This window comes from Entelurus aequoreus, linkage group LG19 (genome assembly GCF_033978785.1).
Source record: "Entelurus aequoreus isolate RoL-2023_Sb linkage group LG19, RoL_Eaeq_v1.1, whole genome shotgun sequence".
Taxonomy (NCBI): Eukaryota; Metazoa; Chordata; class Actinopteri; order Syngnathiformes; family Syngnathidae; genus Entelurus; species Entelurus aequoreus.
The window spans coordinates 45,333,182-45,346,214 of NC_084749.1; the positions used below are offsets into that span (position 1 = coordinate 45,333,182).

The window sequence follows — 13,033 nt, forward strand, 5'->3', positions numbered from 1 at the left end:
CCACTTATTGTTATTTTTAAATTAAATAATAATAAATAAATAAAAACCTAGCCAATTCTCCAAGCCTGCACAAGGCGTCAACTTAATTTTTTTATTTTTTTCATATGTATAAATTTTTTAAATAATATTTATTTATTCATTTGATAGGGAAATCATAATACAGATACAGTGAAAAAGACACTCCACATCCCCCCCCTAAAAAAAATAGATTTGTTTTTGAAAATAAAATAATAATAAAATTAAAAATACCTAGCCAATTCTCCAATTCTGCACAAGGCATCAATTTTTTTCTTTTTTTAAACAATATTTTTATTTTATTTTAATAATATTTATTTATTCATTTGATAGGGAAATCATAATACAGATACAGAGAAACAGACATTCCACTCCCCCCCACCCCCCGAAAAAAAAATTATTTTTAAAAATTAAATAATAATAAATAAAAAAAACCTAGCCAATTCTCCAATTCTGTACAATTAATTATTATTTCTTTTATAATATTTTTTGTTTTTTTTGGATAATATTTATTAATTAATTTGATAGAAAAATCATAATACAGATACAGAAAAACAGACACCCCACTCCCCCCCCAAAAAAATTAAAAAAATATTATTAAATAATAATAAATAAATAAAAACCTAGCCAATTCTCCAATCCTGCACAAGGCGTCAACTTAAATTTTTTTTTTAAAATATATATTTATATTTACATTTTTAAATAGTATTTATTTATTCATTTGATAGGGAAATCACAATACAGATACAGAGAAACAGACACTCCACTCCCCCCCTAAAAAAAATAAATATTTTTTAAAATTAAATAATAAAAATAAAAAAACAACCTAGCCAATTCTCCAATCCTGCACAAGGCGTCAACTTAATTTTTTTTTTTTCATAATTAGTAAATTTTTTAAAATAATATTAATTTATTCATTTGATAGGGAAATCATGATACAGATACAAAGAAACAGACACTCAACTCAGCCCCTCAAAAAAAAAAAGATTTTTATTTTTATCAAATAATAATACAATTAAAAAAACCTAGCCAATTCTCCAATTCTGCACAAGGCGTCAACTTTATTTTTTTGTAATAATATTTTTATTTTATTTTAATATAATTTATTTATTCATTTGATAGGGAAATCATAATACAGATACAGAGAAACAGACACTCCACTCCCCCCCACCCCAAAATGTTTTTTAATTTTTTTAAATTAAATAATAATAAATACAAAAAACCTAGCCAATTCTCCAATCCTGCACAAGGCGTCAACTTAATATATTTTTTTTCATAATATGTATATCTTTTTTAAATAATATTTATTTATTCATTTGACAAAAAACACAAACATACAGAGAAATGTCATTTAATAAAAACAACAACGAAAAAAAGAGTTGAGGTAAAAGAAAAGGTTAATTATCAACAGTGAGTTTTTTTGTTTCATCTGACCACAGAACCTTCCTCCAGAAGGTCTTATCTTTGTCCATGTGATGTCAGATGACACAAAAATGGAGCTGTTTGGCCACAATACCCAGCAATATGTTTGGAGGAGAAAAGGTGAGGCCTTTAATCCCAAGAACACCATTCCCTACCGTCAAGCATGGTGGTGGTAGTATTATGCTCTGGGCCTGTTTTGCTGCCAATGGAACTGGTGCTTTACAGAGAGTAAATGGGACATTGAAAAAGGAGGATTACCTCCAAATTCTTCAGGACAAGCTAAAATCATCAGCCCGGAGGTTGGGTCTTGGGCGCAGTTGGGTGTTCCAACAGGACAATGACCCCAAACACATGTCAAAAGTGGTAAAGGAATGGCTAAATCAGGCTAGAATGAAGGTTTTAGAATTGCCTTCCCAAAGTCCTGACTTAAACGTGTGGACAATGCTGAAGAAACAAGTCCATGTCAGAAAACCAACACATTTAGCTGAACTGCACCAATTTTGTCAAGAGGAGTGGTCAAAAATTCAAGCAGAAGCTTGTGGGTGGCTACCAAAAGCGCCTTATTGCAGGTAAACTTGCCAAGGGACATGTAAGCAAATATTAACATTGCTGTACGTATACTTTTGACCCAGCACATTTGCTCACATTTTCAGTAGACCCATAATAAATTCATAAAAGAAGCAAACTTCATGAATGTTTTTTGTGAGCAACAAGTATGTGCTCCAATCACTACATCACAAAAAAATAAGAGTTGTAGAAATGATTGGAAACTCAAGACAGCCATGACATGATGTTCTTTACAAGTGTATGTACACTTTTGACCACGACTGTATATATATATATATATATATATATATATATATATATATATATATATATATATATATATATATATATATATATATATATATATATATATATATATATATATATATATATATATATATATATAACTTTAATTACAGATGTTTGCAACCACAAGGGACCGTTGCTGAAGGTTGAGTTGTTTCATACGGATGTCTTTAAAGGACGGACTCATCAACCGGAAATGCCTTTGTTGTTCCACGGAACTCTTTACCATAGACGCAAAGGAAAGAACCAGAACAACATCTGTGCTGTTTTTTATTTTAATCAACCATGGCTGTGAAATTGAATGCCCTAAATAGTGATTCTTACATCGACTTCAGTAACTACAGAGACCAACATTTCAAGGTAAGAAACAACGCTCACAGTCGTTAAGGCAACAAAGACTTCGTTGCTGTTAGCACATTGAGAGAATGTTCTAGAACATTTGTGTTGCTTAGTTAGGGACATTAAAACAAACAATTTATTATAATTAATTTAGTGAATAGGGAATCTGCAAACAGCTAAAATTATAGAATGTAAAAATGTAGAACAATTCTTCTCAACAAAAAGAGGAGAAATATAATCTTAGAGAAAAATGTAATATTAAAACATTTGTACGCACGTACAACACTTAAGACCTTCAGTATATCAGTAGGTGGAATTAAATAATGGAATGGATTAAGCAAAGCAATCAAACAATGTACTAATATGTTCCACTTCAAGAAACTCTTCAAACTTAAAGTGTTTACAAAGTACAAAGAAGAAGAACCATGATAAACATTCTGAATTTATCTCATCCATCCATTCATTTTCTAGATAATCTTACTCATATCACCATATGAAATATAACTTACTTCACCAATTATCATTTATTTATTTTTATTGTTATTACTTATGGAGTATATTGTGAATACATTGAGAACAGGAAGTGAACAAAAGTGTTAGCAACTGTTATGTAAAGGAAAAGGGGTAGGATTAAATAAGCTCTGCTTCTTCCTACTCCTTTTCGAACATGTTGAATAGAGAAACTGGAAATTGTGATGTATCATGTTGTATGCATGCATGTGTGATGTGTCATGTTGTATGCATGCATGTGTGATGTATCATGTTGTATGCAGGCATGTGTGATGTGTCATGTTGTATGCATGCATGTGTGATGTGTCATGTTGTATCCATGCATGTGTGATGTATCAGGTTGTATGCATGCGTGTGTGATGTATCATGTTGTATGCATGCATGTGTGATGTATCAGGTTGTATGCATGCGTGTGTGATGTATCATGTTGTATGCATGCATGTGTGATGTATCATGTTGTATGCATGCATGTGTGATGTGTCATGTTGTATGCATGCATGTGTGATGTATCATGTTGTATGCATGCATGTGTGATGTATCATGTTGTATGCATGCATGTGTGATGTGTCATGTTGTATGCATGCGTGTGTGATGTATCATGTTGTATGCATGCACGTTCCAAATAAACTCAACTCAATATTATTATCTATCTTAGTTATTGATTTACTAATAAGTAATTATTTTTACTGTGACTCCATCATGCTATAAATTAGATTTCCTGATTGTTTTATTTTGCATTTTAAATGTCTATTTGACTGACGGACAAATGAATAGAAATAGGCTAGATGATTAAATGAACAGTCAATCAGCATGCTAAATCAAACCATAAGCTTCATTCTTGTATGACAACAGAATGGCTAGCAGAACAGAAGGCAGAGGAAACTACACCTTTTGATTTAGTATTTGCTAGTTGAACTTTACACATCACAAAAAAAGGTCAATTCGGATTGCTAACGTTGTTAGCATAAATGAATGGGATTTAACATAGAGAAAATTAGCAGCACGGCTAACAGAGCAATATTTTCAGTTCATTATGAGACTGTGGTGGTACATAAACCCAAAATCATTTAACAAGTACAGGAACAGCTAGCTAGCTTGAGTGGAAGTCTGCTGGAGTAGTCTACAGTCATACAGTAACAAGCAATTACACCGCTATTAAACTTAAATACCATAGATCAAATATATTTACCCCAGTAATATCAACACTTACCTGACTGGATGGAGTCCTTGGGCTCAAATACTAGTGTGGCCTCATTAGCCCTGCTGTAGTGTGTAGCATGCTGGGAATTATCTGGGCATGTGATGGAGGAATGCACAGTGCAGGGTTGAAATTCTACTGAATTTGCATGAAATCAGTTGTTTTAGCTAATAATCATGCTGCAAGATCTAGCATGTTGCATTCAATGTTTATTCCCATTAATTCCCGTTAATAATTTTGCAACCCTAGTAGGATGATGTAAAGGGCACAAGAAAACATTTCAAATATGCTGGTAGATTACAATAAATAGAAACCAGTGGTACAGCCGTCGCTTGTCAGGATGGAGCCAGTTGAGCTGGTTGTATCAATGACAGTGATGAGTTCTGTATGGACGACTTAAAATAAATCTACACAGGGTGTTAAACAAAACATTAAGAGGTTGAAGGTGTATGTCATAGGTATTAAAATAAACAATGTCCGCATAGTCAATAATTGGTAAAAATAAATTGAGAGATTATCTTCCTTCTGACTTGAAATGTAAAACAGTTTGATGATCTGTATAGTGGCATTAGGCAGGAGTATGTTCTCTTAATGATATAGTCAATATGTCATTTCAAGTTAAGTTCACAGTCAAGCCAGACTCCTAGGTACTTCACAGCGGTCTCCTTGGTCATCGGAGTACCATTGTCAAAGTAAATGTTCAAATCCGCAGATTGTAGCGAGTGGCGAGTTCCAAAAAGCATATTTAAGTTTTAACAAATGAATTCTAAGCCTGTTCTGAATTGAATTGAAATCTACCTGAAGCTGAATCCTATTAGCGCCTGACATATAGACAACAGTATCGTCAGCATATAAATGTACTTGGCATTTAGTACACACTCGAGGAAGGTCATTAATAAATAATGAAAATAAATAATATAAAAGGGGTCCTAACGTAGAACCCTGCGGAACTCCTTTTTCCATGGTACTGAGACTTGACACTGCATCTTTAAAAGCAACAAATTGGCGTCTATTATGGAGATAGGCATTGAACCATTTTTCAAAGGGCATAAAACATTTTGCATTCATATTTTTGCTCAGTTCACACAATCAACTTCAGAACGTCAGAATGTTATGTTTTTTTCTCCCCATTTTAATAAATTTTAATATCTTTTGATCAAATGTCACATTTTTAGTAACCTGAGTTATTTTACTAATTTAAACCTGTGACATTACCTGATCAAAAGGCCTCAAAGGGGTAAAGAAAAGCATGACATGTTTGCTGTTTTTGTTTAGGACCAAATTTTATTGGGAAACGTGAGCAAAAGAAGTGTAAAAAAAATAAGTCCAAAATGTTTTGACACCCTTCAAAGCTTACTGATTTTGCATGTCCTGTTTAGGTTTGAAGATAGTTAAAATTGATATTGTACCCATTGGGTTAAAACAGATATTAATACAAAAACAAAATAATGGACAGTTATATAAGATTAAACATATGGTTTAAAACATAACGTAACAATCCATAAATACAGTTGAAATTTGTATGTGTAAATTCTATTTTGCTATTGTCTTTGCAGGGTATGTGCCATGAACAGGAGAAGCTCCTGGAATTGAGTCATACTTTGTATGTGGGGAACCTTTCCTTCTACACCACAGAGGAGCAGGTATGAGATTATGCCACATTTCCTCTGCACTACATCAGTTCAGAGTTCACTTATTTACACTCTTTATATATTTTCAGAAATAACTCACCGGCCTTCTAATAATCGTGACGGTCACGTGATTTCTAATAACAAACATTTGAGTTGCATCTTTTAAAAGTCCCCATTTTTAAACTCAGACAAATTAACTGACTTTATCATTTTATAAGAGTGTAGGTGTTCTTACAGCATGTTGACGACCACCAAAAAGTATCAACTTCTTGTTGGTTTCACTTTTATGAGAAGAGACACGTCGTCAACAAAAAGGTCCTAAGTCGCAAACATTATGCTACCTCAGACTTGCTCCTAGCTGCTTTAGGGCTTTGCTACACATCGCAAAATATCAGCCAACTCTGTCCGCGACAGGCGGAGCTATTAGTCTTACTGTTTTGTATTTCTTTAGTGAATAGACTAACCTAGCATGATAGCCTGTTCTGTAACTTCCTTGTAAGGTAGTAAAACAGTGTTTCTCCTATCTGTACTGAACACATTTTAAAATCATCTAAACTGCATCCTAAGGGCTGTGACTGTTAGAATAATTATGTGTAAGTTATCACACAACTCTTATGCTTAAAGGCAGTTGCTATAGTTATTATCAATTGTGCTGAAGTTGTACTTTTCTATCTGTGCAAAGCGAGTCGTCTCGTATCAGTGTCCAGAATCGGCCTGCTGACTGCCAAGGGCGAACATCGAGTGCCGTGACGCAGACAGAGCAGAGACAGGGCGATATCACGAGTGTCAGCACATTTGCATTTCATTAATAGTCGTATATTGTGTCTAACTGGGGCTGCTGAGATTACCCCCCTTCCTTCAGCAGCAGCCTCAGTGACGTAACCACGGACCTCCCAAATAAATAGAGGAGCACGTGGGCAGGATTTTAGAGCGTAGGTTGTTTCTGTAACTAGAGTACAGCCCAAAAGTCTCTCCTCATTGAGCAAAATTGAACTCTGTCTCCGCATGATTCCTTGCTTCTTGTCTGTTTAACAGATGTCGTCAGTGTTTGAACCTGACAGTGACTTATTTAAAATTGTTGAAAAATATTATATTAGAAGACCTATTGGATGCCTGTTTTTATTGTTCAAAGTTGCATACTTTTTTTATTCTATTTCTGACCAATGTTGTTATTGCCGTGCAGGTACATGAGCTTTTTTCTAAAAGTGGAGACGTGAAGCGCATCATCATCGGTCTGGATAAAGTAAAGAAGACGGCTTGCGGCTTCTGCTTTGTCGAGTATCCTTTTGGGTTTCGAAATGGATTTTGTTGCAACAAATACACAACCCAGTCTTAATTGACCTGTTATCGCAATAACTATAATTGTTGTGTAACGCCATAAGAGTCTGCCACACACCTTAACCCCGGCTTGTGTAAGATACTACACAAGGGCAGATGCAGAACATGCTATGCGCTTCATCAATGGCACACGACTCGATGACCGTATGATCAGGACAGACTGGGACATCGGCTTTAAGGAAGGACGACAGTATGGTCGTGGCAAGTCTGGAGGACAGGTAAGTCTATTGTTATAGATATTTTTATAGAAGCCTTGACCTCAATCTGATTGAACTACCGTAGACATCACACATTGGATGATTTAGTACAGTGTTTCCCACACATTCATTTATTTGTGGCGGCCCGCCACGAAATAATTAAGGCCGCCACAAAAAAAATGTTTAAAATTTTTTTTAATTTTTATTTTTTTAAATTTATTTATTTATTTATTTATTTATTTGTGTCCTGTCAAGCTTCTCAGGCAAATCATATAGTTGATGTAGATGCCCATATCGGCTGTTCAGATTTACTTTACAAAAGAGAAGTGTAGAATCAAGATTTTTGGAGCTCTTTGTTCAGTGGATCAGATGTTTGATGAAGCTTTGTGTCTACCTACCACCGTTACTGTTTTCTGTTTATTTGTTACTGACTGTGGCAGGACACCTCTCCCTCTGTTTCACTTTATGTTGCTGGTAAATAATATGGTTGTAGTAGTAGGCTAAAGTTACATTATTTAGTATGCACTAATTAAAGGGGCAGAGCTTTAAGAGACATTTTAGCTTTTATATTTTTATAAGATATATTTTTTGTAAGAACTACAATTAATAAATATATTTCAGTGAATAACTTATTGTTCAAATCTGTATATAAATATGTACATAAAGTGTTGTAATTATATTGTAAAATGGATGGATGGATGGACGTTTAAAACAAAACTGTTATTATTAATTAGTAAGTATACATTTTTTGAGCCTTTTTAGAGAAAATCATATCATTGTAGTAAATTACACAAATTACTCGATGATGTCATGGTGACCACGCCCATAGACACGCTCATAGCCACGCCCCCACCGCCACAGGTATCTTGGCAGTTTATGGAAACACTGTAGTAAGTATGAATTGTTTTAGTTATATTGTAAAACATAGAAACGTTGCATGGCGTGATGAATGGAGAATCCATACGAGTAGAAATGCTATAGATGACTAAAAGACGGAACTTATGGTTCAAAGCATCAAACTGAAGGAAATACTAGACCAGGGCCTTTCAACTACATAATGAAGGGGGCCGCAGTTTTAAGAGCTCAAGGGCTCTGGGGCCAGACATGGAAATGTGGCTGTTTCGTCAGAAAGTGTCTCCGCAGGCTATACTTGTTTGAGACTGCGTTGACTTAATTGCAAAGTAAACACATCGGTTTTCGCACTGTCAATAAATTAATTATTCTGCCCTCGCTACTCATTTCCAGCGTGTACAGCTAGTTAAAAGCACGAAGACACAGAAGATCTAGAAGCTTTGTTCAGTGTTGATTTTCCTTCATTTTAATTATTTTCCTTCCTCAGTTTTATTTCTTTACCCTTCTTCCTTCATTTCGGTTCGCAAGACTGAAAATATAAACATGACAAAAGTATAACGTCCTTTGTGTATTTTACATAAATAATGTTCATGTATTTTACATAAATAAAATAGGTTTGGTGTTAATCTATTCACACAACAAACTACAAATGTTTTACACGTATAGATATTGCACACACTGTATTTGATTTATCATAATTAAACCTGAGGTGTAGCGTTGTCGCTCCCTACTGGTCAAAGTTTGCATTACATATATTGGTCAAAGTTTGCATTACATATATTAAACAAGATACTCTCAGACAAGTAACACACCCACGAATACAAAAGACATCACAAAGTCAGCAATTTCAATCAAAAACAAACTAAATATCTTCATGCACGATATTTACTTAAAAATGTTTGACCGAGTTTCGTGATGAAGCTTTCGGTCTGGGATTTCTACCATTGTTGCTGCTTGTCTATATCAATGTGTCCGTCGCTTAAAAGGTCCGACAGGAAACAAGGACTTGAGCACTTGCTCAGGGCAGAACATTCGTACTTTGTTGTTAAAAGTCAGAGTTTTGCAATTTATTTTGATTTTGTTTTCAGGGTTGAGCAAACTTGTCCAAATGATGGCATTGGCAACGTAGCACAAACAATAACACACCTTTCCAGTGTCTCTGCTTGTGTTTAATGACAATTATTTGTTGAATATAAAACATTATGGCCGTTAGCGAATGAAAAGCCATAAACTAGCCGTAGGAAGCGTAGGAAAAAAGTAGTGGCTTATAGCGTAGGCGACAATGCCGAGCACCCTCGTGGGATTGATGGCAAATTCTTTCTCACCACCAAGCAAAAAATGTGCATGCTCAGGCCCCTTCTACACTAAACTGGCTAAGGTTATCCAGGGTAAATCCCACCTAAACTTAAATCACGAGTGTCTCAAAGGGCTGCACAAGCGCACGTCATAGTCATCTCGAGTGTTGCTTTGTGTGCAAGTTCTTAAATGTAACTTATCTGAACAATATCCAGTGTTGTGGTATTTCAATGAACTGGAATCCAGTGTGCTGTGGGGCCCTGTTGTAGTGAATCACACCTGAGCCATCATACATTAATCACATCTTTAATAAACATGTGAAAGTAAACAATGTGACAAAGAACATTTTACAACAATCAATCTAGGGATCTTGTTATGTATACAGGGGGAGTTGTGACGGCACAGTTCTACAAGGGTGTAATGTTGCTCTATTTTTTATGATATATATGCACAATATATATAATAATACACAATACTATATATATATATATATATATATATATATATATATATATATATATATATATATATATATATATATATATATATATGTATGTATGTATGTATGTATGTATGTATGTATATGTATGTTGTGAGGCCCTATTGTAGTGAATCACACCTGAGACATCATAAATTCATCAAATCTTTAATAAACATGTGAAAGTAAACAATGTGACAAAGAACGTTTTACATCAATCAATCTAGAGATCTAGATATCTGGTCAGGACACTCCTCACTCTTTTGCCTTCACCTTCATTGTCCATTCCTTTTTGGTGACTTTATATACTCTGGACCTAGACGTTGAGTCCGTGACATACATGGCGGACAATAACTGATACAGTCTGCTTTGCCAGTCCAAAAGCATTCGCCGTTTTCCGTAGACTTCCCTCGACGGCCAGGTAATACAAAGCACACGCTACCTTTTTTTTATCACATCCACGGGAGTCCGCATTCTCGTTGACTCTACTTCGACAAATGGACGAAGTTTTTTGGTAAGTAGAATCCCAGCTGACCTGGACATTGGAAAGTTGTCTTGCCGTCTGAGAAGTGTTGTATCCCAAATAGCTGCAATCGCTTTCTCTTAAGGTATTCATGTGTCATTTCCACAAGCGTCTGTACAGACGGAAGGAGATGTCTGGATGACTCGCCTCCATATTTCCAGTGGTTAGCTCCGAGTTACGAAACCGCTTTATTATGAAGGTGGCTGTGGCGCGTTCTTTCTGACGTCACTTCCTGTGTGGGGCGCGGTCTCCTCTGGCGTCACTTCCTCTCCGAACTCAGTCTGTAAACGATCAATGAGTCCATACAAAGCTAAACGATGGTTTAGTGTGGCTGAAACGGGGCTTAGGCTAAATAATTATTTGTTTAAGCTAAGTGTAGACCAGTGGTTCTTAACCTGGGTTCGATCGAACCCTAGGGGTTCTGTGAGTCGGGCTCAGGGGTTCGGCGGAGGAAAGACACACCCGACTCATCGTGTAACTAAAAACTACTCCCTATCGGTGTATTACGGATACGGCAACAGCTGACTGATTTGCAGGTGTGTAATTTGTTGTGAGTTTATGCACTGTCTTGGTTTTGTTCTTTGAACAAGGTGATGTTCATGCACGGTTAATTTTGTGCACCAGTAATAAAACATGGTAACACTTTAGTATGGGGAACATATTCACCATTAATTAGTTGCTTATTAACATGCAAATTAGTAACATATTGGCTCTTAACTAGTCATTATTAACTACTTATTAAAGGCCTACTGAAACCCACTACTACCAACCACGCAGTCTGATAGTTTATATATCAATGATGAAATCTTAACATTGCAACACATGCCAACTTATAAAGTTGCGAACTTCATCGTCGATGTTCTCTACTAAATCCTTTCAGCAAAAATATGGCAATATCGCGAAATGATCAAGTATGACACATAGAATGGATCTGCTATCCCCGTTTAAATAAAAAAAATTCATTTCAGTAGGCCTTTAATGCCTTATTCGGCATGGCCTTATTATAACCCTAACCCTCTAACCCTGGCCCTAACCCTAACCAAATAACTCTAAATTAAGTCTTTGTTACTTAGAATATGTTCCCCATACTAAAGTGTTACCAAAAACATATAACGTTGTCTTGAATTTGAAAAAAAACCAACATTTTATTTTTCACTAAAGAAGGGTTCGGTGAATGCACATATGAAACTGTTGATGTTCGGTACCTCCAACAAGGTTAAGAACCACTGGTGTAGACATAACCTCAGAACAGTAGTGTCAGATTTACCGCCCGTCCGAGCACCCACTGGCAGAAATGTAGATCAGGGCCTATGGCTTATAGTCCGGAATTGACGGTACCTTCAACCCAATTTACTGGAAATTAAAACACCAAGTCCACAGGGAATGTTGTTTGCAGGAAACATAAAGAGATCAAGTTTGAATGATTCATTGTTTATGTTTCTCTGCAGGTGAGAGATGAATACAGGCAGGACTACGACCCAGCCAGAGGTGGCTATGGAAAGTTGGCTCAGCAGCACCGAGTCTAATCCATAATAGCTTGTAAATAAGAAGTCTGTTTTCGTGATGACACAATTCTTCGGCCATGGACAAGTTAGTTTTTGTGCGTGCCTCCCCCCCCCAAAAAACCACTGCCATGTAAGTCACCACACATTGGATACTATTTTGAAAGAAACAATAGCAAGTAAGCACTGACTTGACACTCGACAAGGAGAATTTTTGCTTTGATGGACGGACTCCCCTTTGAACATACACTGTCCTTGTGACAGGTTATCAATCACGTGTTCATTATTACAACATGAAGCTGTGGCTTAAGTGAGACAAGGTGTCTTGTCTAACATGAGCTTTGAATGATTGTTTGCAGAGGGAACAGAAAGGAAATTTGATTCTTCTTTTTTTTTTTTTAACCCAATATACATGACTCAAACATGTCTTGAAATTGTGTCCACATTTTAAATAAAGTTATGTCTTTCTACTTCTGCCTGTGAAGTTGTCAATAATTTGCGTGTCTCTATGTGAAACATGGAGAGAAGTACCGGCCAAGGAAGGAAGAATGTCTTGAAAAAAATACATTAATATAATTTTCAGATTATGCTGGTGGGACAAAACATTTAATACAGCTCTTTATATTGTCCACTTGTAGATATAAACAGTGACAATATAAACCATAGTTAGTACAATTGACATTCAACAAATGTATCAACATTAAATTATGTAGTTAATGCAGTAATTGCATTTTCCACAATGACCACAAGATGGCACTAGATGACTATTAAAGACTGGTCACTTTAAAAGCATGATGTTTTGCTACATTTAAAACACTTCCTTGTGGTCTCTACATAACATGTAATTGTGGTTCTTTGGTCCAAATTTGGCATAATTATA

General features: G+C 35.5%; 1 protein-coding gene across 1 annotated transcript; it reads left to right on the forward strand.

The window, feature by feature from the left end:
• The first annotated feature begins 2,467 nt into the window (after window positions 1-2,467).
• ncbp2 (nuclear cap binding protein subunit 2) lies at window positions 2,468-12,623 on the forward strand. Its single transcript, XM_062028561.1, has 5 exons — window positions 2,468-2,649; window positions 5,893-5,979; window positions 7,151-7,245; window positions 7,385-7,523; window positions 12,100-12,623. The coding sequence occupies exons 1-5, from the start codon at window positions 2,575-2,577 to the stop codon at window positions 12,175-12,177; spliced, it is 474 nt and encodes a 157-aa protein (XP_061884545.1). The 5' UTR covers window positions 2,468-2,574; the 3' UTR covers window positions 12,178-12,623.
• Window positions 12,624-13,033: the final 410 nt, after the last annotated feature.